General features: G+C 49.4%; 1 protein-coding gene across 3 annotated transcripts in view; it reads right to left on the bottom strand.

Annotated features, from left to right (window-relative positions):
- Positions 1-912: 912 nt before the first annotated feature.
- SLC6A1 (solute carrier family 6 member 1) overlaps positions 913-25,349 on the bottom strand; it is a 46,819-nt gene continuing 22,382 nt past the window's right edge. Inside the window, exons 2-16 of one of the 3 annotated variants that reach the window (XM_032149722.2) lie at positions 24,453-24,514; positions 22,740-23,130; positions 22,216-22,347; positions 21,492-21,592; positions 19,876-19,985; positions 17,732-17,864; positions 14,613-14,747; positions 14,320-14,423; positions 13,837-13,961; positions 11,333-11,445; positions 10,830-10,961; positions 8,891-8,993; positions 6,403-6,503; positions 5,439-5,606; positions 913-3,299 (exon numbers count right to left, since the gene is read on the bottom strand). In XM_032149722.2, coding sequence (XP_032005613.1) covers positions 3,195-3,299; positions 5,439-5,606; positions 6,403-6,503; positions 8,891-8,993; positions 10,830-10,961; positions 11,333-11,445; positions 13,837-13,961; positions 14,320-14,423; positions 14,613-14,747; positions 17,732-17,864; positions 19,876-19,985; positions 21,492-21,592; positions 22,216-22,347; positions 22,740-22,977 — 1,800 coding nt within the window. In that variant the 5' untranslated portion in view covers positions 22,978-23,130; positions 24,453-24,514 and the 3' untranslated portion in view covers positions 913-3,194. The remainder of the gene's footprint in view (positions 3,300-5,438; positions 5,607-6,402; positions 6,504-8,890; positions 8,994-10,829; positions 10,962-11,332; positions 11,446-13,836; positions 13,962-14,319; positions 14,424-14,612; positions 14,748-17,731; positions 17,865-19,875; positions 19,986-21,491; positions 21,593-22,215; positions 22,348-22,739; positions 23,131-24,452; positions 24,515-25,349) is intronic. The other 2 variants (XM_032149724.2, XM_032149723.2) reach the window with 2 other exon arrangements.

The raw sequence follows: 25,349 nt of genomic DNA, 5'->3' as shown, positions 1-25,349 counted from the left end.
ATATTTAGTAGAGATGGGGTTTCGCCATGTTGGCCAGGCTGGTCTCGAACTCCTGACCTCAAGTGATCTACCCACCTCGGCCTCCCACAGTGTTGGGATTACAGGCGTGAGCCACTGTGCCCGTCCCCAGAGCTTCCTTTATAGTGGGGAGAGATAGAGATTAAATTAGTAAGCCTGCGAATGCTGAGAATAAGAAAAAAAAAGCAGGGTGAGGGAGCAGAGAGAGATGAAAGAGCATGTTATTTTAGCTAAGGTGGTCAGGAAAGGCCTCTGTGAAGAGGTGACAACTGAGCAGAGACCTGAATGAAAGGAAGGAACCAGTGGTGAGGACAGCCGGGGAAGAGCAGACCAGGTAGAGAAACCGCAGACTCTTACTTTCCAACTGCCCTACAGTGGTCTAAGGTCCGTTCCTGTAATAAAGCCCTGATTCCATCATATCCAGTGGCTCCACTTGCCAGGCTGAACCTTGACTGACAGAGAGTTAGTGAAGATAAAAGTGGCGACGTGTTAACAACTGGCAAATCTGGGTGATGCGCAGATGTGTCCACAGAAGTATTCTTACAACTTCTCTGTACAATTCACATTTTTCTAAATACGATTTAAAAAGATAAAAATGTTGAGGAAGGAATCAGTGAGTGAATGAACGAGTGCCGTTGTTCGCTAAATGTGCTCCTGGTCTCCTGCGGTTTTAGATTTTCATTTAGCTGACCCCATGCACAGTGAAAGCACCTCCCTCGTGGAGCACACAATCATTTTCTATGACTTTAAGACTCTGGGGAAGTCCAGCTCCGTTTTGTTGGGTTTTGAGCCCCAATCTCTCTCTGCTGGGGAAAAATAGTTCTGTGTGTATGTGTTGTTGTTCTGATGAAAGAGGATATTGTGCCCCCAGCCCAAAGAATTGAAGGTCTGATGTTGTATATCATAGAACCTTTATTATTTATCCTCTAAATTCTTAGAAACTTACATAACGCCCGTGCTCTAGTTATGACACCATTTATAGACATTTAAAATGCATCTTCATTTATAAATATTTTACATTTGGTCCATAGAACAGATAATTTTACTAAATAATATTGTATTTTTTAAAACAGGCTCTGTATATACTTTGAATATGTATATATTACATATATTTTTTATATAGAGATAGATTTACTTGGTGTTCTGAGAATAAATCCTTATTGCAAAAAAAGCATATATGATAATACAATATCTTTTCCCCCCCGGGCAAATACTAAAAAAAAGTTACACATATTCACAGTTCTCACAGTAATTGTACGACACTTAATATTGTGCTCTATAAGGTAGGTTTGGATGGAAATCAGTTAGGGGATTTCTTGCCAAACATCTCACTTAGAATTGCTTACAAACATTAAATACACTGCATTTGTCTTAGAGAGACTTGGTCTCAGCTTCACATTGAAGAACAAAGAGAAAGTTGGAAGTCTTCCTGCCCTTAGTCTAAAGGAATTCACACACAGATGGGGAAGTGGGACCATGAGACACAGTGATGGGTTCCTGTCATTCTAAACCTTATCATTTAACAATACGTATGCATTTTGATCATGGATTCACCAGCCGGCACTGGGGATGCCTTGGCAATGAGACTATTTTACAGATGACCTCAGGAAAAGGCTTCAGATTTCCTACACAATATCAAATGAGACCTTACGTGCCACACGTGAGGATGAATGTGCATGTTTGTGCGTTCATATGTGTACACATATTTTTTTCTCTACAATAATGTGCTTAATATTCTGAGGGTAATATCTTATTGCAAGAACTGGTATGCTGGTCACTTTCGGATGAGAATGACAAGAGATTAAAAACCCCACAGTCACAGTTACGTACCATAGTTATTAAGGATTAGTCATAAAACACGGCTTGTGAGCTAACTAGCTAAGGAGCTACAGGGCACAATGTACGATTTGCTACGTGGGAACCCATCTTGCTGGCAAACGAGACACGCGGAGCTACTGGAGCTTGCAAGAAACTGTCTTTGCTTGAAGTGCCGCTGCCACCACGGAGCCCAGTTCCAGAAAGGAACAAATCATACTTCCCAGTGAAGCAGTCTGAATCTCGGAAGCGCATTGCGGGGGGTTCTCTGGATTAACACTAGCTCCTCAGTTAGTGGGCTGAGTAGGTTTTAGTGGCAGTGAGGAGACTCCCGCTGAGGAATTTCAAGGAAGGTGAGGCGGCAGCAGCTTGGGGTGGGTGGCAGTGAGGGTGGTAGTTTAAGAAGGAGACCGAAAGATAACTGTGGATCCGTCTTGACTGTCGGACAGATCCTTCACCTTGATTTCCCCTTCAACTATTTTGTACTCTGTGAAATTGGGCAGCTTAAGAGAAATTGGAGCTCTGGTATAGGAAGTTTCCCCAGTAGGACCTGAGGCCCCTGGAATGGCGATAAAAAGAGATCAATTGTGCTTGTGGCAGTTTTCCAGCAAGCAGGGCTTGTCTGGACGGATTGCACTGGGCCAGGTCCAATCAGAATGGCCCGGCGGGGAGGGGACAGGGACATCGGGCTGCAGAATGCTCATTCATTCCGGCGGCGGGGACAAGGACACTCCACAGACTGCAGGAGAAGCGGCCTTGGGAATATTGACTGAGGCCCCTGGGTTTTTTGTTTTGTTTTGTTTTTTTAATCCAGCTGCCTTGGGAAGGAGAAAAACAAAAACACGAAAGCCAGAGCTCCGCCGGCTTCTGGTACTTAAGAGCAAGCGTTCCCGGGAAGTCCCCATTGTACAAAATGCCCTTTTCCTGTGCATGGAGCAGCGTTCGGAGGGAAAGGAACTCCTGCAAAGTCCGAGATAACAGTCATGGGTTTCGGCGTAAGAGAACAGTCAGGAACAGGTTTAAAAGCCAGGAGCACGTGTGGCCTCGCTGCATCACACTCCCCGGCGGGATAAAAATGATCTACCGCGGCGGTTACCAAGGCCGATCATGGGATGCTGATGGGGCCTGGATTAAAAAGGTCACCAGCCCGCCAGGTGCCAGAAGCCACCAGGTATCCTTGCCCATGGTAGGGCCCACCCAGGGGTCTAACTGTCCTCCCACCTCCCCTCTCTGCATGGTGATGGTGTCTGGACTCGCCACTCGAGGTAGGTTGAGATGGAAGGTATCCTCAGACATCAAGTGGTGGTCGCACTCAGCCAGGTCGGGGGGTGAGAGTGTCGGGTCGGTGAGTGGCCCCCACCCTAGATGTAGGCCTCCTTGCTGGTGGAGCTGCCGGCCTGGGGCTGCTCAGGACCATTCTCTGGGCGAACGATGTCTTCGCTGGGCTGGACCATGACTTGGATGCGCTGTGGGTACCGGGGAGGAAGGTATGAGGCTCTCTGGGGAAAATCCCAGCCTGGGATGGTGGGGAACTGGCCACTTCCCTCTCTTGCCCTCTATTCAAGTGCATCCTGTCTGCTCTGCCTCCAAACTACACCCAGACTCCAGCCACATCCCCACCCCCTGCACCCCTGCCACTGCCCCACATGAGCCACGCCACAGCCCCTCTCACTTGGGTTATTGCAACAACTCACAATCAGCCCTCAGCTTCCACTCCCACTTTCATTCTGTCCTCTCACCCCTTCATTCTGTCGTCAACAGAGCAGCAGGAGAGTTCTGTGAAAACCAGACTCAGATCATGCCCCTGTACTCTTCAGGACCCAATGAAGTCTCCCATTTCACCAAGAGGCAGAGCCAAAGTCCTCCAAGGCCCTACATGACCCGGCCCCTGCCACCTCGCAGTCCTCAGTGTCCTCCCCTCTTCCTCGCGCGTCCACCTCATCTGCATGTGACTCCTCGATGTCCCGCAAACACAGCAGGCACGCTTCCGCCCCAGGGCGTTTGCACAGGCGGTCTGGTCCTCGGTCTGGCACAGCCTTCCTCTCAGATAGCGACAGCTTGCTTTCTACTTCCCTAGGTCTTGGCTCAAATGTTTTGCCTTCTCAGTGAGGCCTCATGCGGCACTCCCTAAACCCCCTACCTACTTGATTTTTCTCTATAGTGCTCCTCCCCACCTCACGTGCTTTTATTTTGTTAGTTGCTTATCTTCCTCTCCCAGAATGAGAGCTCCAGGAGGGTGCAATTTCTGCTTATCTTGTTCATGGCTGCGTCCCCAGCACTGACAGCAGTGTCTGGCACATCATCAGGGTTCCATCCACGTGTGCTGAATGGATGGATCCCCCACTGCCTTCGCCATCCTGCCCCTTCAGCTCACACCCTGGCCTCAGGTATGTCTTGGCCCTTCCTACTGCTGGGCCTTTGCACAAGCTGTGCTCTTTTCTGCAAGGGCACCCCCTTAACCTCTTGCCACACTAAGACCCAGCTGCTGTTTGAGGCTCTCCAGTGGATCATGGAAAATGAAAGCTTTGGACTTGCATTGGGAAGAAAGGGCTGCAAGCCCTGGCTCTGCTCACAGCTTTCCGAGCCGGGAACCTGCTTACTCAACCCCTGTGGTTCCCCAGTTTCTTTGTCTGAGGTTGGAGGAAGATGGGCCAGTAACTCCACGGTGGCACATAACCTGCAGCCAGGCTTCCCTGTATCTCAGACCTGAGAGTGCTTCCCCTGGGTCTGGGAAAGGGAACTATAATGGACAGCAACTCATCCAGGGCCTTCCGGGGTGGCCTTCACGCTCTGACTCTCCACTTCTCCCAGTGGCATCTTTTCAGCCTGCACACACCTCATCAATGAGGCACCTGCCTGGCACCTCCAGCACTTCTTTGCTTCCCTCAAGAATTTGGTGCAATTTAACAAAGTGCGGGCATGGACAGAGAACCCTATGTGATGGTGAGGCCCCTGCTGCAGGCAGCAGGTCTTTTGTGCTTTGTCTTTCCTTGTGGGTAAGACCACATTTTCTCCATATCAACCAAATGAGATCTAGAGTGAGCCCTGGGCAAATGTGATCCCACCCTCCGTCTGTTCCAAGCCCTTCATGACGCCCCATTGCCGCCAGGATAAAGTCCAAAGTTCTTGTCCTGGTTTTCAAAGCCCTTCATGATCTGGCTGGACCTCCTTACATCCCAACCCCATCTCTTGTCACGCTCCCTTCTCACACCCCTTTCCACTTCACCCTCCAGCCACACTGATCTCCCTTCAGTTCGCCCAATGCAGTTTATACCCCTGGACCTTTGCACATGCTTTCCAACCTCTTCTAGGAACATTCTTTCTGCTTCTACTTTTAAGTTTGGTTTATCCCCAGGCCTCTCCTTTGTTATCCTCTCTTCTGGGAAGCCTTCTTTAATCCTCCTTAACCCAAGTAGGGCTAAGGCAGGGCTGTTTGCTCCCACCGCCTTGGCTTTCCCTAATCTCAGTGTCTCTAATACTCTACCGTCATTAGCTATTGACTTGTCTGTCTCCCCAGCTAGACTGTGAGCTCCACAAGGGGTGAGGCTGTGCCTGGCACAGTGGGAGAAGGGCACTGGCAATTTGAAGGGTGGGGAAGGGCTTACCTGCTTCAGGGAGCCCTTTAAGGTGAGGAACATGTAGGCCATGTACCCGGGGATGAGGACCATGGAAGACAGAGCCATCAGCCAGCCCACACCCTGGCCCCACTTGGGGAAAACATAGTTTCCCATGGTGAGTGGCGTCATCTGCACAGCACTGAAAATGAACACGCCCTGGAGAGGGGGGAGGGGAGGGGAGAGGAGGGAGAGGGAGGAGTCAGTCACCCAGGATGAACCACCCTGAAGCCAACAGGCTGACTGCCCTCCACCCTCACCCTGAGGCTGACCCTTACAGAGGCCCAAGGTCTTGGGAGTCCTGCACTCAGCGCCACTGCTAGCACATAAGGTGCCTTTGTGCGTAATAGAAAAAGATAACCTCTCAGGGAAGATCAGTAGGAAAAGGCAACCCCTCTAGGGAGACTAATTAGAAAAGGGAATCCCTTCCTCCAAGTTCCCTAGCTTCAAAAGCAGAGCAAGAGTGAGGTATCGGCTCCCAGTGTGCCATTGGCAGGGTCCCCTTATGTGGACACAACATATGCAGTGGATCCATCCCCACCTCAAGAACCTCAGGTGGCCCCTCCCAGGCCCGCCCCTGCTTCAGCTCCTGCTTGTGGGGATGAGGGACCCTGAGAAGGAGAGTCTCCAAGTGCCGAGAGCCTAGGCTTGGTTTGAATCCCAGTGCTGACTAGCTGGGTGATGCTGGCTAGGTGAGCCCCAGATCCTGCAGGGGTAAAGTGGGACAATAATGCCTCCTTTCTGAGGTTTGTGGAGGATGATATAATGTGTCTTGTACCATGCAGGGTGCAGAATAGATGCCCAACAAATGGTAGAGAGAAGTATTATTAAGGAACAGGGTTTCTGGGGGCCTCTTCCACCTGCCTCTGCCTCTAGAGGTTTCTGCCTGGACCTGAGTCCCCCCAGGGCTTGGTCTAGCCTCATCCTAACAGGGCTAGTCAGGCCTTGTTCTTACCGCCACAATGATTGGTGTAAAGAAAGACCAGCAGAGTTTCCACCAGATGCAGGGCCTGGATCCAACCATCTCTTGAATATTGTCATAGAACCGGTTGACACCTGTGACGTTGGGAGCAGGAGGGATGGATGAGCTGTGGATGCTTCAGGGTCAAAGCCTGGTCCTACCACTTTCTCACAGTGTGACCATGGGCAAGTCACCTAACCTCTCGGAGTCTCAGTTTCCTTGTCTGTACCATGGGGGTTATGCTCTGGGGGTCCTTGTTACCAAGTATTTTTCAATAGCCCAATTCTTACAGCAAGTGGGTTGTGTAGGTGAGCAAGTCACTTTAATGTGAAGATATCTACCAACAAAAGGAGACTGACAAGATGATCCCCCCAACCCCTGCCACTCTCAATGTCCCTCCCACTCAACATCTATCCCAGCCATTCCTTCAAAGGCTTTCCTGGGCAGGGGCTGTTTTTCCCTGATGGTCAGATGCTATAAGAAACTGGCAATCTGCCGGACACGGTGGCTCATGCTTGTAATCCCAGCACTTTGGGAGGCCGAGGCAGGAGGGTCACCTGAGGTCAGGAGTTCGAGACCAGCCTGGCCAACATGGTGAAACTCTGTCTTTACTAAAAATATAAAAATTAGCCAGGTGTGGTGGCAGGTGCCTGTAATCCTAGCTACTTGGGAGGCGGAGGCAGGAGAATTGCTTGAACCTGGGAGGTGGAAGTTGCAGTGAGCCGAGATCATGCCATTGTACTCCAGCCTGGGGGACAAGAGCGAGATTCTTCTCAAAAAATAAATAAATAAATAAAAATAAATAATTAAAAGAAAAAGGAATTGACAATCAATTGCAAAGAACTGCAAATCTCATGAAAAAGAAAAACCCCAAACCCCAAACTGGTGTCTTGAAGTTCACCAGAGTGGCTTCGGGCACTACTCAAATTATAAGCAGAGTCACTGAGCAGTGAGGATCTGACCACGTTAGAACAGTTAGAGAGAGAAGGTGTTATTGGGAGTGTAAATTAGTGCAACCTCTATGGAAACCAGTACAGAGATTTCTCAAAGAATCAGAAATAGAACCACTATTTGATCCAGCAATCCCACTACTGGCTATCTACCCAAAGGAAAAGAAATTATTATATCAAAAAGATAACTGCACTCATGTGTTTATTCACAATAGCAAAGACAGGGAATCAACCTAAGTGTCCATCAGTGGATAGCTGGATAAAGGAAATATGGTATACATACACAATGGAATACTATTCGGCCATAAAATAGAATGAAGTCATGCCTATTGCAGCAACGTGGATGGAACTGGAGGCCATCATCTTAAGCAAAACAACTCAGAAACAGAAAGTCAAATACTGCATGTTCTCACTTAAAGGTGGGAGCTAAACACTGGATACAGGTGGAATAATAGACACTGGAGACTCAGAAGGGTGGGAGAATGGGAGCTGGGGTGGATGATGAGAAATTACTTAGTGGGTAGAATGTACAGCTGGGCATGGTGGCTTATGCCTGTAATCCCAGCACTTTGGGAGGCCGAGGTGGGCGGATCATGAGGTCAGAGGGTCGAGACCATCTTGGCCAACATGGTGAAACCCTGTCTGTACTAAAATACAAAAAATTAGCTGGGCGTGGTGGCACATGCCTGTAATCCCAGCTACTTGGGAGGCTGAGGCAGGGGAATTGCTTGAACCAGGAAGGCAGAGGTTGCAGTGAGCTGAGTTTGCGCCACTGCACTCCAGCCTGGTGACAGAGCAAGACTCCGTCAAAAAATAAAATAAAATAAAATAAATAAAAATAAAAATAAAAAAGAATGTACATTATGTGGTGATGGGTACACTAAAAGCCCAGACTTCACCACTACACAAGATATCCAGGTAACAAAATCGCACTCATATCCCTTAAATTTATACATATAAAACAAACAAAAAAGAAGGGGCAATGACAAGGGGGATGAGGTGGCAGATATTGCAAAGGGGGACACAAAATATCATGCTTCTTTAAAAACATTTGCTCTGATGGGACAATCAAAGGTTCAGGAAAGGATGTCGTCATTTTTTACTATCATGCAGTTGGCTCAAGAAACTTAGGCCACAAAATAAACAAAATCAATGTTTCTTTTGTTATTTGTTTTAAGATAGTGCACACTTTGAATTACGGCCTAGCTTTTGTTAAATATATAACTTTAAAACTTTAAAAAGTAGTTTTGGTTTCCCTTTTCTGGATAAAATCTCCAAAAACCCTCTTTATTCCAAAATTTATAAAGAAATGTTGGCACCTATTTTAAATGAATTCATTTAACTGCTCTTATATCTTCTAAACATGGGGGCCTCCTGGACTAACCTCATTGAATTGTAATGTGAAGAGTAAATAAATACATAAATATAGGGAGAAGACCTGGGGTTCAAATTGCACTTGTTGAATGATGACTCAAGAAAGGAATGAATGGATGAGTGAGTGAATGAATAAAGGAGGAGGGGCTGATACTTACCGTAAAACCAGGAAATAGAGACACATTCAAAGAACACGAGGAACAGCAGGCTCATGCCACTGGCAGAGTAGTAGTCAAAGAGTTTGAAGACATAAATACCCCCCTGCAAGAAGAAAAGAGGTGAGAACAGGTGCATTGTCCCCAGCGCCCACTGCATCCAGTTCACAGACGACATGGACTCTGGAGGCTGATGGGGCTGGGATTAGGCTTCAGGGTAGATTAGATGAAGCACTGAGGGCTTTGTGACCACGAGAGGATATGGACATTGACAGCCCGGAGATTGGGAAGGAAATGTCCGGTGGTAGAGGAAAATGCCAATTTCTGGTAAGGTTGGAGGGCAGAAAGAGGAGTTGGTCACCAGGGCCATCTTTTTACAGTGTAAATCAGTCAGGTTCTCCCCTGCTTAAAACCTTTCAGGACTTAAATGAGACAATAATATAACACACAAATAAGCAGAGAGAGATCTAATCCAATCCCATGCCATCCCATCCCATCCCATGCCATCCCATCCCATGCCATCCCATCCCATCCCATCCCATCCCATCCCATCCCATCCCATCCCATCCCATCCCATCCAAATGTCTTGGCCTGCAAGGTCCGCATGGGCTGGTTCTTCGTCTCCCACCCACTGCCTCACTCCCTCTGCCTCCGCCACACTGGCTTCCCCCATCCCTCAAATGCCTCAGGGCTTTTGCACCTACTCTGCTGTCTTTCCCCAGATCTTTCTCTGGCTGGCTCTTTCTCATCATTTAAGTCTCAGCTCAACTGTCGCTTTCTTGGAGAGAGAGACCTCCCTTGACTACCTTGTCTGAGGGAGCGCCCCTCCTGTCCCACTGGCCATTCTCTGTGCTGCTGTCCTCTTTTCTCCAAAATCATCTAATTTGTTTGTCAGTCTTGTCCACCAAAATGTAAGCTCCAAGACAGCAGACACGGTAGTATCTGTCACATTAATTGCCGAATTTCCAGGGTCATGCCAGGCCCATAGTAGGTGTTCGACAACTATGAATGAAGGGATGAATGAATACTAACTCTGGAGCAGAACTACATTTGGATCTGGGGTGGGGGGTGATTGGTGGATTATAAAATTCAGACCCGCAGTGCTGAACTCATGTTGCTAGAGTCATTTATATTTTTTGCACAATTCACCAGCTATGTGAGCATTTCTCATTCGTGTCAATACAAAAGAAAAATGGGAATGAAAGAAAGCTTTGGGCAGTGTCAACTTCAAAGGCTCAATTCCAGTTTGACTTTCTGGCTAATTTCTGTGGGCCTTTCTTTTCTTTTTCTTTCTTTCTTTTCTTTTTTTTTTTTTTAGACAGAGTTTTTCACTCTTTTTGCCTAGGCTGGAGTGCAATGGCGCGATCTCAGCTCACTGCAACCTCCGCCTCCCAGGTTCAAGCAATTCTCCTACCTCAGCCTCCCGAGTAGCTGAGATTACAGGCACCTGCCCCAATGCCCAACTAATTTTTGTATTATTTATTTATTTTATTTATTTATTTTTTTTAGTAGAGACAGGGTTTCACCACATTGGCCAAGCTGGTCTCAAACTCCTGACTTCAGGTGATCCGCCAGCCTCTGCCTCCCAAAGTGCTGGGATTATAGACATGAGCCACCACGCCAGGCCTTCCGTGAGCCTTTCAAAGCTCAATTCCTACATCCCCTCCTCCAGGAAGCAGTCCCTGGTGCCCCGAGTCCAGTTAGGTGCTGCATTCTCTAGCTCTGTCCTATATGTTCTAGCTCAATGTTTGTGTCTCCACCAGCCTGGGAGCCTCTGGAGGGCAGGGACCCCAGGTGACTCACAGTTATGTGCCCAGAGCTTGGCACAGAGATGATGCTCAATGAAAGCAGGAAAGGTGGGATACAACAGAGGAGGGGAAAGGAGGCCCTGGGCGTGGCCCTGGGCAGTGCTGGGGGAGTGCCAGGTGCTTACTGAGCTTACCTGAGTGATGTTAGAGAGGCCGATCAGGTAGGAGATGATGCAGACAGCAGCAATGAAGAGCTCTCTGCGGTTGCGGAGGAGCCTGGGGTACTCATCCACCAGGGCTGTGATGAAGCCCTCCACAGTGCAGAACTTCAGGTGGGAACAGAGGTCAGCCACCTGCAGCAGCCGCAGCCCCAACCCACCCAAAGCCCGGCCCTCTAAGAAAGGACGGGAGGCCCAGCAGCACCGAGCCGGGAGAGCCCAGGGTCCAGCCTGATTCTGCCTGTGACTCACTTTGGGACCTCAGGAGAGTCCCTCCCCTCTGGGCATCAGTTTCCCCTTCTGGAAAACGGAGAAGGTGGCTGAACAGTTTCCTGAAATTTCATGCAGTGGAACATTCTAGGGACTCGGAATTTTTGGTCATCTTCTTGGCAGCCTAAGAGTTGCCTCCTCTCCCTGTTTACTTGGGGACTGAGGAGTCTGGGGATGGAGAACTCCTGGGGTGTGGGGGGCGCCCTCACCTGGCTGTCAATGCCCAGCATCAGCAGCATGGAGAAGAAGAGGATGGCCCAGAGTGGGGAGATAGGCAGCTGGGTCACCGCCTCTGGGTATGCCAGGAACGCCAGCCCTGGGCCTGAACAGAGAAGGGCAAAAAAGAAGAAAAATAAAAGGTACTCAGCACCTACAGCCTTTCCATTACACTGCCCATTTTCTAAGCCTTATTCCATTTCATCTTCAGAGTAACCTTTCGAGTGAGTGTTTTCAGCCCCTTTTTCCAGGTGCAGAAAGAGGGTGTGGGATGAGGGGCCATAGTAATTGTGCCCAGAGGCAAGAGGACCAGTGAGGAGCTGTGGCCATCATCTTGATGGGGGACGGCATGGCTTGGCCAGTGGTGAGGATAGTACAGGTGCAGAGAGGCAACCAGATAGAGAGATATGTGGTGGGTGGAGGGGCAGGTCCTGGTATTGGCTGGCTTGCAGGGTGAGGGTGAGGGAAGAGTCCAGGACAATGCTGAGGTCTCCACCCTGGGCACTGGATGATGGGACCCTTGTGTGATGGGGAGCATAGTGGAGGAAAAGGCTTTGGAGCCTTGTTTGGCATGTGTTGTGTTTGAGTATTTGGTGGGGGTGTCTAAGAGATCAGGAAATCTTGGAATGAGAAGGAAAGAGATTGTAACCTCCCTGGATCTGGCTCTGGATGGGGGTGGGGGAATGGTTGGGGAGTTGCAGAGAAATGAGATGGTGGCTGCCCTTGAAGGGGAGATTAGAACCGGAGCAGAGAATGCTCCTTTCGTGGAACCAGCCCACTTCTTCAAGGGACCAGTCATGTGGCCTCCATGAGCCTCAGGGGCCTCTGCCCTGCACACAGCAGGTTCTACCCATTGGCTGCTTGCCTGGCCATGCAGCGAAGGGCTGTCTGGGGTTTTCCTTGGGCTCTGTGGCATTGATGACTGTGTGGTGAGCAGAGTGGGCATGGCCCACTTGGTGAGAACATTTTTGGAGCTGAGACAAAAGCATGGATTTAGGGGTCTTTGTAGTATGGTGATGAACATGTCTGAATTGAGCCAAAGTGTTGCAGGAAGTCAGGGACCCCAAATGGGGGGACCGGCTGAAGCCATGGCAGAAGAACCTAGATTGTGAAGATTTCATTGACATTTATTAGTTCCCCAAATTAATACTTTTGTAATTTCTTACACCTGTCTTTACTGCAATCTCTGAACATAAATTGAGAACATTTCATGGACATTTATCACTTCCCCAATCAATACTCTTGTGATTTCCTATGCCTATCTTTACTTTAATCTCTTAATCCCGTCATCTTTGTAAGCTGAGGATGAATGTTGCCTGAGGACCCTGTGATTGCGTTAACTGCACAAATTGTTTAAATAATATGAAATCTGGGCACCTTGAAAAAAAAACAGGGTAACAGCGATGTTCAGAGAACAAGGGAGATAACCTTAAAGTCTGGCTGCCTGTGGGCCAGGTGGAACAGAGCCATATTTCTCTTCTTTCAAAAGCAAATAGGAGAAATATTGCTGAATTCTTTTTCTCAGCAAGGAACATCCCTGAGAAAGAGAATGTGTCCCTAAGGGGAGGCCTCTGAAATGGCCGCTTTGGGGACATCTGTCTTTTACAGTTGTAGATAAGGGATGAAATAAGCCCCGGTCTCCCGTAGCGCTCCCAGGCTTATTAGGATGAGGAAATTCCCGCCTAATAAATTTTGGTCAGACCGGTTGTCTGCTCTCAAACCCTGTCTCCTGATAAGATGTTATCAATGACAATGCATGCCCAAAACTTCATTAGCAATTTTAATTTTGCCCTGGTCCTGTGATCTCGCCCTGCCTCCATTTGCCTTGTGATATTTTATTACCTTGTGAGCATGTGATCTCTGTGACCCACACCCTATTCATACACTCCCTCCTGTTTTGAAAATCACTAATAAAAACTTGCTGGTTTTGTGGCTTGGGGGGCATCACGGAACCTGCCGACATGTGATGTCTCCCCCAGACACCCAGCTTTAAAATTTCTCTCTTTTGTACTCTTTCCCTTTATTTCTCAGACCAGCTGACACTTGGGGAAAATAGAAAAGAACCTACGTGAAATATCGGGGGTGAATTTCCCCCAATACTAAAGTTTATACTCCCAAGGCAAGAGTGGATCTTCTCCCCAAAATGTCCAGGATTGTGCTGGACATGCCAGTATAGCCAACAGACTAAGAGCCCAGGCTTGGGAGTCAGCCAGACCTGGGCTCCAACTCCAGATCTGCCATCTTTCTAGCTCCATACCCTTAGGAGGTGAGTCTCAGTTTTCTCATCTATGAAATGGGCTAACAACAGCATGTATTGCAAAGTGTTGAGAAGAATCATGGGTACAGTCCATGTAAAATGCTCAGTGCATTGCCTGGCACATAGGGAGTGCTCAAGGCCAGTGAGCCACAGTGGTGGTGGTAATGATGATGATGGCAAAGGCCAGCATGGTTAGTGCCCCCATGCCAGGAGCCCGGCCCCATACAGTGTTGCACTGACCTGAGGCCGCCACATCAGCAATGGACCTCTTGGTGACATGGGCCATGAAGCCCACGATGGAGAAGATGACGAATCCTGCAAACATGCTGGTGCACGAATTGATGCAGCAGACGATGATGGAGTCCCTGGAGAGAGGGAGGGGTGGGGTGAGGAGGGTGGGGCTGGCAGACAGTGTAGCTGCTGGCTGTGGTTATGGAGGGGTTGTCCGGAGGAGGGGGCTGGTAACGGGGCTACACAGTGGGCCCCAGAAGAACAGGCCCTAAGAGAAAGCTAGAGGAGGGCAGAGCCAGAGGATCAGGGTCAGGAAAGGGGGACAACAGGAATGTCTGTGTCTCCAGAAGGAGTGACACAAAGGACTGGCTCAGGGAGAGGTTAAGCTGAGAGTGCAAAGTGGCCAAAGAGGGCCCTAACACATGAGTGTGGGGTGTGGACTCGAGGGGCTCGGCCAGGAAGGAAGGGGCTCCTGCAGCTGTCCTCTCGAACCTGTAGACGTTGTTGTGGAAAGAGTTGTAGCTCCCGAGAGCGATCAGGGACCCCAGGCCCAGCCCGTATGAGAAGAAGATCTGGGTCGCTGCATCCAGCCACACCTGTAGGCAGAATTATCAAAGACTGTCAAAAGTAATCACCATAGCCACAGCTACCCAGGGCCTTTTCCATGTGCCCACCAGCTCTCCCTGGCAACAAACCCGGTCTACAGTGAGGGTCAGAAAGATGCAAAAGCTTGTCTCAAAGCTGCTAAGTGGTGGCTCAGAATCCGGGCTGGGAGGGGCACTCACCTCGGAGTCGGACAGCTTGCGGAAGTTGGGTGTGATGTAGAAGAGGATGCCCTCCTTGGCCCCGGGCAGCGTCACTCCACGGAAGAACAGGATGATCAGCATGATGTAGGGGTATGTGGCTGAGAAATAGACCACCTGGGAGGAAAGTGGGTGACTGGTAACCCCTCCTCCTGTACACCCTTGCTTCCTCCTCCCCCATTTCCCCTACATCTGTATCTGTTGTGGCTCTGGGCTTGATTCCAGTTCTTCTGCCTCCAGGAAGACCTCCCAGATCCTTGCTCTCCTTGGCCACTTATGTGAAGCTCCTCCTTGGAGTCTGAGCTAACCAGCTCACATTTGGTTTTTCCCTTCCCCTGTCCCCTCCTATTTTTTGACTTCTAAATTATCCAAGTAATGCATGTGGTGACAGGAAAACTTTTAAATTACATATGCACACACACACATAAAATGAAAGTTCCCTTCACCAGCACCTAGAATGTAAGTTATGTGGGGGGCAGGGCTTGTGTTGTTCACATCCCCATGTCTAGAACAGTCCACCGTATATAGTAGACACTCAAGAATTGTCTGACGAACACATAAATGCAGGGATGTTCCTACTTTAATGCTCCTCTGAAACTCTCCTTTGCAGATGTAATCACATTTTCTTACAAAATGAGGTTCAAATTAGGTACTTGCCTTTCCATGTAACATGTTCAGAGTTAAAAAAAAAACAGTACATACAGGTTTGTTTCCCATTTTGTTCACTAAACATTGTTTTATTGCCTTATGAACAATTTGACGTTTTAATTACACAAAACAGTCCCTCAGAAGGTCCTACCATTCTCTTTTAAGTTTCTCCACTGTTATGCATTTAGATTACCTCCAATTTTATGTGACTCTAAATAACACCACATTAAACACCCCGGTATATAAATCTTCAGCTACAAAATTATTATACCACTCTTGGGAAAAATTTCTAGAGGTGGAATTACTGAGTTAAAAGGAATAAATTCATCACAGGCTTTTGATTCATATTACCTTGCTGCTTTCGAGAAATGGAACTTCACCTGGCATTACAGAGAGTGTCTTCCTGTCACAAGGCCAGCACTGGGTATCATCATTTAAACAATTATTTTTTGCCAAATTGATCATCATTGTCTAAAATTGCATGTCTTTGCTCACTAGTGTGGAATAGCAATGTTCAAGTTTGATGACCTTTGTATCTCAGAGTCTAATGTGAGCCTGTTTCCCGGTCAGCACGGACACTTCACCGGCTTAGCTTCACCTCCCTGACTTGACCCTGAGATTCTGCAGGATTAAGGAATGCAGCCACAATCCAAGAGAAAATCCATTGTACTTGGAGCTAGGAAAAGGGAATTCAGACTCATCTGTGTCACCCACAAGCTGTGTAACTTAGAGTCAATGTCGTGTTTTCTCTTAGCTTCACTTTCTCTTGTCTGGAATCAGGTGCAGTCACACCTACTGCTCAGAAAGGTCAGTCACATCAGGACATACCGCAGGCTTATTATATGTCGCCTTGGTCTCATACTTCCCCGTGCCTTCTGTGTTCAGCATGAAGCCAGGCACATAGTAGGCATTCAATAAATGCTTGTGGATGGATTGGTTGACATCCTCAATATATGCAGTGAGGGGCCCTACTCTCTGTCCCCAAAAAGTGGCCAGTCTCCTAATGTAGCAGGAACTCTAATTACCAATCCAAAATGATTATAATTAATACTACATATTGAGTGCTTACTATGTGTAAGGCATATGCTAAGCATTCTACTCATCTCCTCAGTCTTCGTGACAACCCTGTAAGGTACTGTTATTGTGACCATTGAACAGATGAGGAGACTGAGGCTCAGAGAGGTGAAATGGCTTGCTCAAGTGCACATAGCTAGAAGCTCAGGGACTGAGATTCAAACCCTTCCAAAGCCCATAAGCCCTATACTTTTCTGCTCCCAAAAGTTAGACTGGGAGACACTTGTGCCCTCCTCCGGCGTCTCTAGTCCTAGGAATGGATCAGAGATACTTTTACACCAGCCTTGAATTTGAGAACCCAGTGGGTCCAGAAGTTCCCACTAGATGGAACGAGGGCAGCTTTTCATCAGCTCTGCCCTTGCCCAAGTGTGGAATTTGTTAAGGTTCTGCTTGGTTCGTTTCTACTACTGCTTCTAGAACCTTGCATCCACTTCTTGGGTAGTTCTGACCTTCCTGCCTCCCAGCTTATTCAGTACAAATCCCTTCTCTGCCCTTGACTTGCCATAAGATCTGAGACAACACACTTGTCCTCTGGGTTCTCTTCAGGTCAGAGCCAGTGAGAGACTGCCATCTTCTGCCCCCAAGCTCCTGGGGTAGGGCTTGAAAGGGAGAAGAGGTGGAGTGAGGCCAGTTTTCCACCTCCCGGGTGTCCCTGGGCTGGACATCCCAGCTTGGCATTTGCTCTGCAATTGCTGATAATAAAAACAAGAGCAATAACAAACCCCCTTGCTAGGTGCTGAGTGCTTGACAAAATCACCACCTCATCTGATCAACATAATAAACCAACAGATAAGTCTAATTATTAGCTCCATTTTACAGAGAAAGAAACTGAGTTCCAGGGAGGCAAAGTGACTTGCCTGACCTCACAGCTAGTAAATGGTGAGGCTGAGATCTGAACTCACGGACTGCTTAGTACAGAGCCTGAGTCTTTAACCATTAAGCTATTCATCTCTGTTGTTCCTCAAGGGTCAGGATGTGAAGCTGTCATCTCTGGAGTTTCTGCACCTAGCACAAGGCTTGATGCAGAGCAGATGCTACGAGAAAGTTTGTTCAACAGTCCAGGAGCAACATTTGCCCTCTGTTTTGAGATGACTCTGTTGGGCCCAGTGGAATCCCATGGGACTCCCTGTGGGCTTCACACTGTGCTGCGTACCTGACTTGCACTATTTATTTCCTTTCATCCTCACAAGTGCCCTAGAAGGTAAAGGTAATGTCATTATTCCCATTTCACTGTAAAAAACTGACACACCGAGTGACGAAGGGACCTGCTTAATTCAAGGTTGGATGGGACTCCTGGGAGTTGTGGGCAGAGCTTCCTTGGTAGACCTGTTCCTCTATCCAGTGCCCTCCTGTCCCCACTGTGAACATATATCCCTTACCTTTCCAGTCCAGCCAACACCCTTCCAGATACAGAAATACACAAGGATCCAGGCGATGGCCAGCGTGATGGCCAGTGGCCAGCGGATCTGACCTGGCTTATCCAGCCCGTCCGTCATCTGATGCATGTTGCGCCTGGTCAAACAGTGGAGCGAGGAGAAAGTCACACAGAGGTGGTGGGAGCTGGAGTGACCCAGGGGTGCCCAGGGCATGGCCACAGACGATATCCCTGCCCTGGAACTGTGCTGACACCGTCATCACCGTGATTCAAGAGGTAGCTGGGGACTGCGAGGCCCAGTATACTAATCAGTAGAAAGTGCTGTTTGGTCAAGAGATCAAAGAGAACAGGACCTGCCAGGGCCTTAGTCAGCCACCACTTCTGCTCATCTGGATGGCCCAGTGGCCTCCTAGTGGGTCCCTGCCTTCAGTTTTGCTCTGTCCCCTCTCCAGCCCCAGAGAGCCTTCTAAATTGCAAGTCTGATCATGTCACTTCTCTGCTTACTGCAATGAATAGCACCCGCTTGTTCTCAGAATGAAGCCCAAACTCCCTGGCCAGTCTTTCAAGGCCCTTGCATCTCTCTCTCCTCTCAGCACTCACTGCAGCTGCTTGCCGGGGCCTGGCCTGACCTCATCTGCCTCCCAGCCTTCACACTGTCCCTCTCCAGCACCTGCCTGCCCTGCAGTTTTCTCCTCTAGATGCCACTCCCGACCTGGGCTGGTCCAGGGGACTCCCCGAGGTCCCTGCAGCCCAGCCGCCTGGGCTTCCCTCCTCTCTGCATTGGCCACCTGGTGGTGCCATTGCCTGTCTGCATGTCCATGCCTCTCATCAGTTGGCACATAGTAGGAGCTCAAGAAGTGTTTACTGAATAAATGGTTGAATGAAAAGTCCGAACGTGCCTGAGAGCGGCATGTGGGAGATGCCGGAAAGCAGAACCCACGGGAGCAGAATTTGATTTTTATTTGTAAAGAAACAATGTAACCACGGACATTGGCCATGAAGAGATCAGGCAACGCTGATTCTGACACTGCCTGAGAACAGCTCCTGCTGGGAGCTTATCCAAGGAGCTTTGGGACTTTCTAGACTGCTCCCGGATCTTCTGAGCTGTCCAGCATGGATGCTTCCTTCACGCCAGAGAGATTTGGGCCCCAGCACCTCATTGTGTCACATCAGTGTCCCCCAACACACATCTCCACAAGGTACTCCCCTGAAGATACAATCAGCACGGCCTTCGCTATGGCCAGAGTGTGTGTGCATGTTTATTCCGAGTGACTCTAGGTTCGTAAGCAGATCGTGCTGGTTTTCAGGATGAATCAGGATGTGGTCGACTCTCCAGGTGATTCTAATTGGCTATGCTGGTTATTCTCCTCCGTTTGACTCTGATCCACTCTCCCCCTTGACCACTCTGTGCCAGGCCCCAGGATGCTGACGACTATGGCTACCTTATCTGGTCCCCTGCCCTCTGGCTTCTAGCTGGGTTTGACCATTGGGAGGCACTGGCAGGAGATTAGAGGCAGAGATGTTGGGGAATGTATTCTCCCTGTTGGACCGTGGCTTTGTAGGTAGCTGGGTTTCGCTATCAAAGGTCGGAGTTTGTGTGTCTCATGGCTCTATCTATGGTCCAACTCTTTCTGGGGAGAAAAGGCCTTCAGCATCCCTCGTGGCTGCCTTAGCCCTGCCACAACTCTGCAAGTATAGTCATGTGTCACTTAACAACGGGGATATGTTCTGAGAAATGTGTTGTTAGGCAATTTTGTTGTGTGCATATCATAGCGTGTACTCACACAAACCTAGATGGTGCAGCCTGCTACACTCCTAAGCCATACTATTGTATGTGGCCTATTGCTCCTAGGCTACAAACCTGTACAGCACATGACTGTACTGAATATTGTAGGCAACTGTAACACAATGCATTTCGGTACTAGACATGTCTAGAGGTAGAAAAGGTAAAGTAAAAATATGGTATTAGAATCTTATGGGACCATCACTGCATATGTGATCCACTGATGACCAAAATGTCATGATGTGACACATGACCATAGCCCCTTTAACCACCTCCTCTGTTACCCCTCCGAGGGGCCTCTGTCTCCTGCCGGGCTCTGGCTGACATGCCCCGTCCCTGCCATCCCGTGACGGTCCCATACTCACTCCCAGAACTCCACCACAGCGCTGGTCATGTTGGTGGTGTTGACCATGCTGTAGTTGGAGAAGCAGCGGTCTGTGTTCCAGGGGTTGTCGCACTGTTTCCACGGCAGTGTCTGCAAGGACACAGTCATAAGGACACATCCCGCTGGGCTCCCAGGGGCTGGCATGAGTGGTGCCAGTGCACCCTGCCCACCCTCATGGTCCCCAAGCCTCCTCCCACCTCCCCTTCCCAGCAGCTCTGGGAGGCAAGTAGCATTATGATCCCCATTTGACAGATCAGAGAGGGACAGTGACTTGCTTGAGAGTGCACAGCTACTAAGCACCAGAGCTGAGATTTGAACCTCAACCTGTTCACTATGAGAACAGCCTTCCAAGCTGCAGCCGGGGCTACTTCCCCACCATGTGACCTTGGGCAAGAGACCTTGCCCATCTAACTCTCACTGCAACGACACCAGCAAACACTTATAGGGCTTGTTCTCTGCCAGGCACAGTTCTAAGTTCCTTACACATATCTGCTCCTTAATCCTCACAAGAACCCTATGAGGTGGGTTTCACTTTTTTCTTTCATTTTTTAATTTTGATAAAATACACACAACATTTACCATCTTAACTATTGGTGACTGTACAGTTTAGAAGCATTAAGTATACCCATAATGTAGCTCCCTGAACCCCGCCACACCTCTGCAAATACAGTCATGTGTCACTTAACAATGGGAATACATTGTGAGAAATGTATTGCCTAACATTGTCAGCATCCAGCTCCAGAACTTTTTTCATTTTGCAAAACTGCAACTCCACCCACTAAACAACAACTCCTCATCCCCCTACCCACAACCCCTGGCAACCATCATTCTACTTTCTGTCTCTATAAATTTGATTACTCTAGGGAACTCATATAAGCAAGATCAAACACTATTTGTATGACTGGCTTATTTCAGTTGACATAATATCCTCAAGGTCCATCCATGTTGAAGCATGCGTCAGAATTTCCTTCCTTTTAAAGGCTGAATTACATTCCATTGTATGTGTAGACCACATTTTGCTTACCAATTCATTTATCAGTGAACACTTGGCTTGCTTCCACCTTTTGTCTACTGTGAATAGTGCTGCTGTGAACAGGAGTGTACAAATATCTCTTTGAGAGCCTGCTTTTACTTCTTCAGGTATCTACTCAGAAGCAGAACTGCTGGATCATATGGTAATTCTATGTTTAATTTTTTGAAGAACTGGGGTAGGTTCTAATTTTATTTCCATTTTATAAATGAGGGCACTGAGACTCAGAGAGGTTAAGTCTCTTTTCTGAAGTTGCACAGCTGGTATATAGTAGAGTCAGGATTTGAACCCAGGCTGTCTGTGTCCATATAAAATGTGCTAACAATACCCACTTTAGAGGGGTGTCGTGAGGATTGGATGTGAGCCTACAAGGAGTGCCTGGCTCACAGGAGATCCTAAATTTGTGAGGCTATGGCTGTTGTGGGGAGACCAAGGCCCACAAAAGACAAACCAAGTTCCCCACTCCTGGAGGAATGGCCTTGTCAGCAGAGTGGTAGCCACAGTGGGCCGACGGTGGGCTCTGGGTGTGGCTCCTGCTGGAGGGGGTGGTCAAAGGGACCACTCACCGTGGTGAAGGAATTGTACAGGTAGTAAATGGCCCAGGAGATGATGACGATGTAGTAGATGTTCAGCCAGAATGACAGCACAGCAGCCGCAAGGCCCACGCCTGGGAGCGGAACACAGACAGGCATCCATTTAATACGGAATTAACATGAACTGTCGTGGCACGTTCCACGACTTCTACAATCTTATTGATCTTGGAGACAGGCATTACTGAGGACACTGAGGCTAAGAGAGAGGCAGTGACTTGCTGAAGGTCATGTACATCTGGCAAGCCAGGGGGCCAGGACTCAGGTCTGGAGCCCAGTGCAGAGTGGTGGCAGGCAGGGCTGGGGTCTCAGCTTGCCGGATGAGGAGGGGCCCAGGCCCTCAGTCAGTGAGTATGACTCACCATGTATCTACCTGGGTGCCTGTCAGGCACTGAGCACGAGGCAAAGAAAGTCACACCCAGCCCTTGGAGGGGAAATAAATGGGCTAACAGGACAGAGCAGGCTGATGTGCGGGGGAATCTGGATTGGGCCTCTCCACCCCCACCTCCCTAGTTTCTGACCAGCACTGTCATCTGCCACCTGGCCCCTTGCAACAGCCCTCACTATGCTCAGATATGCACCTGGTGGATGGATATGTGATGTCAGCCCTGGTCTGGGTAGACAGCTCGCTCTCTCCAGAGGGGAAGAGGTGTGTGTGGGCAGGGGCACCACCACCCAGGGCCCTGCTCTGCAGACTTACCCTTGAACATAGGAGCCAGCTTCCATACCCCTAGCCCCCCGATGGAGGTGTACTGGCCCAGGGAGCACTCCAGAAGGAAGAGTGGGACCCCCGCAAAGATGAGTGTCAGGAAGTAGGGGATCAGGAAGGCTCCTGCAGGGTAAAGAAGACAGCTCGTGGCCCCAAGACTTTCAAGACCTGCCCTGGTAGAGGGAGTGCCGTGGGTCTGGGTCCCCATCCAGGATTTCTTTATACCTGCCTCAAAAGCAGGACCCACAGCCAACCGCAGGCCCAAGGACAGCTTTACGTGAAATACATCCCATTTTTTGCAGGTGAATAGATGAACTTCTTGGTATCATTAACAGAGGACAATTGTCCTTCAGGAATCTTTTGATAAAGGGACAAGAAACAAGAAATGGGGCCTGGTGCTCCCTCTGGAGTCTTTAGGGGGGCTTTTCTCCTACAGTTGCCCCAGAAAAATGCCTAAGCAGGATCCTTTTTGCAGGGTCCAGACGTAACCAGGAGGTCCCCAGGCCAGCACCTACCCCCACCATTTTTCCCGCAGAGATAGGGGAACCTCCAGACGTTGCCCAGGCCGATGGCATAGCCCACACAGGACATGAGGAAGTCGAAGCGGCCCTTCCACGTGTCCCGGTCGGGGAGGTCTGCCGCCTTCTTCTGCACCTTGACCACCAACGTTTTGGGCTTGTCATTGGCCACAGGGGCCTCGCTGACCTCGGTGGAGATCTGCCCATCGGCCACCTTGCTGCCGTTGGTCGCCATGTCTCGGAATTTGGACGCAGGGGTCCTGGCAGATGGACGTGCGATGTCAGCCCCGGTCCACGTGGACAGCAGTTTTGCGGCTCAAGGGCACCCTAGGAGGACGGGGTGGGTGACAGGCACAGAAAGAGAGTAGGACCTTGGAGTTGCCTCACCCTAAAATGACAAAAACAAAATAACCCATAAACAAGCTAGGGGCTTGAAAAGGCTCTCTATAAGCCCTCTTCCTCTCACCAGCCCTTGTTCCTGGAGGAAGGAAGGTGACTTTTGTTTCCAAAGACACAGCGATGTTTCCTGGCCTAGCTTCAACTCTGGCCATCTGTGTCCAACCCTCTGTGTATGTCCTGCTCAGAGAAGAAATCTGAGGCCACCAAACTTCCAACAGGAAATATTAAGTATTTAATCATAAAATCTTTAACTTTGCCTCCAAGGATGCAATTGGGAGCCTTGTCACACTCTGCGGCCATACTAGCCATCGCCAGGTGAGCAAGAAAGAAGCTCAACCTGTGGCTGAATGGAGAGAAAGGTGTCCCCACTACGGAGGGGTCTGGGTGAAGACGACAGAGCCTAGGACTTATGAACTCTGATCACGGTCCACTTTGCCACATTTTTTTTTTTTTTTTGAGATGGAGTCTGGCTCTGTCGCCCAGGCTGCTGGAGTGGAGTGCAGCGGCGCGATCTCGGCTCACTGCAAGCTCCGCCTCCCAGGTTCACGCCATTCTCCTGCCTCAGCCTCCTGAGTAGCTGGGACTACAGGTGCCCACCACCAGGCCCGGCTAATTTTTTTTGTATTTTTAGTAGAGATGGGGTTTCACCATGGTCTCGATCTCCTGACCTCGTGATTCACCCGCCTTGGCCTCCCAAAGTGCTGGGATTACAGGTGTGAGCCACCGCACCCTGCCCCCACTTTACCACTTTTGAGCTGTGTGACTTTAAGTACACTCAGCCTCTGTGTGCCCCTATCTTTTAAAATGAGGATGACACTGGTACATCTCTCACTGGGTTGTAGGAAGCCCTGAGTCTATACTTTTAACAAGCTCTGCCAAAGGAGATTCTTATACTGGCAGCCCAGCCCTGGCCCTCAGCTAAGGGCCACTGGTTTAGATGACCTCTTTCAGCCTTCAGTCACCCCAAGATGTTCTACTGACACTCTGCAGCCTTCTTACCTTTTTAGTTCCAGGGGCAGTGTGGGGTACAATACAGTGGAGGAAATTGGGCTGAGACTAGTCCTGAGTTCAAATCTCCACTCTGCCTTCTACCAGCTGAGTACTACTGCTCAGTACTACTACTCAATACTACTACTAAGTACTGCTCTTGTTTGTGCTTAGTTTCCCCATATATAAAATGGGGGCAATCCCCTCTGGCTTGTAGAGTTGCATCAAAACTCAGCTGTAATCGCTGCAAGAGTGCTTTTCGCCAACCTGTTTAAGAGACAGAACTCCACTCATGGATGTTGTTACCGGAGCTGTTGACGTTACCTGATGGTCGTCGGGGGTGGGTCAGCTCCAGAAGGGCTCCTTCTGCCACCCTGGGTGAGATCCTGCAAAGCAGAGAAGGGGAGGAGAGGAGGGATGGTGAAGCAGTGGTGGGGCAGGCAGGCAGCTCCTACAGAGGGCAGCAGGGGTGCAGGAAGCCTGCCAGGGCGTCCGGGCTGTGCGCGTGTCCCGCAGAGCGTCCCCAGACAGGGTGGCCGCAGCGAGTCCATGCAGCATGGCACTGGCCCTTGGGGGTGCTGGGAACATGCAGGAGTGGGGCCCGCTGCCCTCGGGACAGCTGTGGGGGTGGGATGAGGGCAGCGTGGAGAAGACATTCCATAATTTTATCAGAGAAAAAGAGAAACCAACAGAGGGGCTGCTGAGACTTTTCTCTGTCCTCCATCCAAACTTGTGGAAATGTTACAAAAAGACCACGTAAGAACACGAGAAAGAGCACCTTGTTTTGGGGTGAGAAAGGCAGGTTTCCAGACAGTTTATTTCAAATTATCCCATTTTGCCCCCTCCCCCCACATCTATTTTAAGAAAGGATATACCCAAAGCTGGTTACAATGCTTAGTTTTTGAGTGACTTTTGTTTTCTTCTTTGTGCTTTTTAAATTTCTATAATGTTCTACAAAACTGATTTAAATTAATAATATAACACACAATAAACTTATGGAACCCTCAGAACAAACCAGAACATGTGAAGCACCAGTCTGCGGACCCTCAGAGGTGGGAGCTGAGCCAAAGCAAGGTGCGGCGTGGCCCTGGCCCTCCCCACGCGGCCTCCTCCCCGCAGCTTTGCCCGGCGGGGGCCCAGTCTGCTGTGCACTCGCCCTCCAGCCCCTCACATGCAGTCCCCATTACCAAACGCCATCATCTCCTCCCAGAGTTCACGGAG

This window comes from Hylobates moloch, unplaced genomic scaffold (assembly GCF_009828535.3).
Source record: "Hylobates moloch isolate HMO894 unplaced genomic scaffold, HMol_V3 SCAFFOLD_4, whole genome shotgun sequence".
NCBI classification, from domain to species: domain Eukaryota; kingdom Metazoa; phylum Chordata; class Mammalia; order Primates; family Hylobatidae; genus Hylobates; species Hylobates moloch.
The sequence above is the reverse complement of the archived record's forward strand: the minus strand, read 5'-3'. Positions and strand labels throughout refer to the sequence as shown.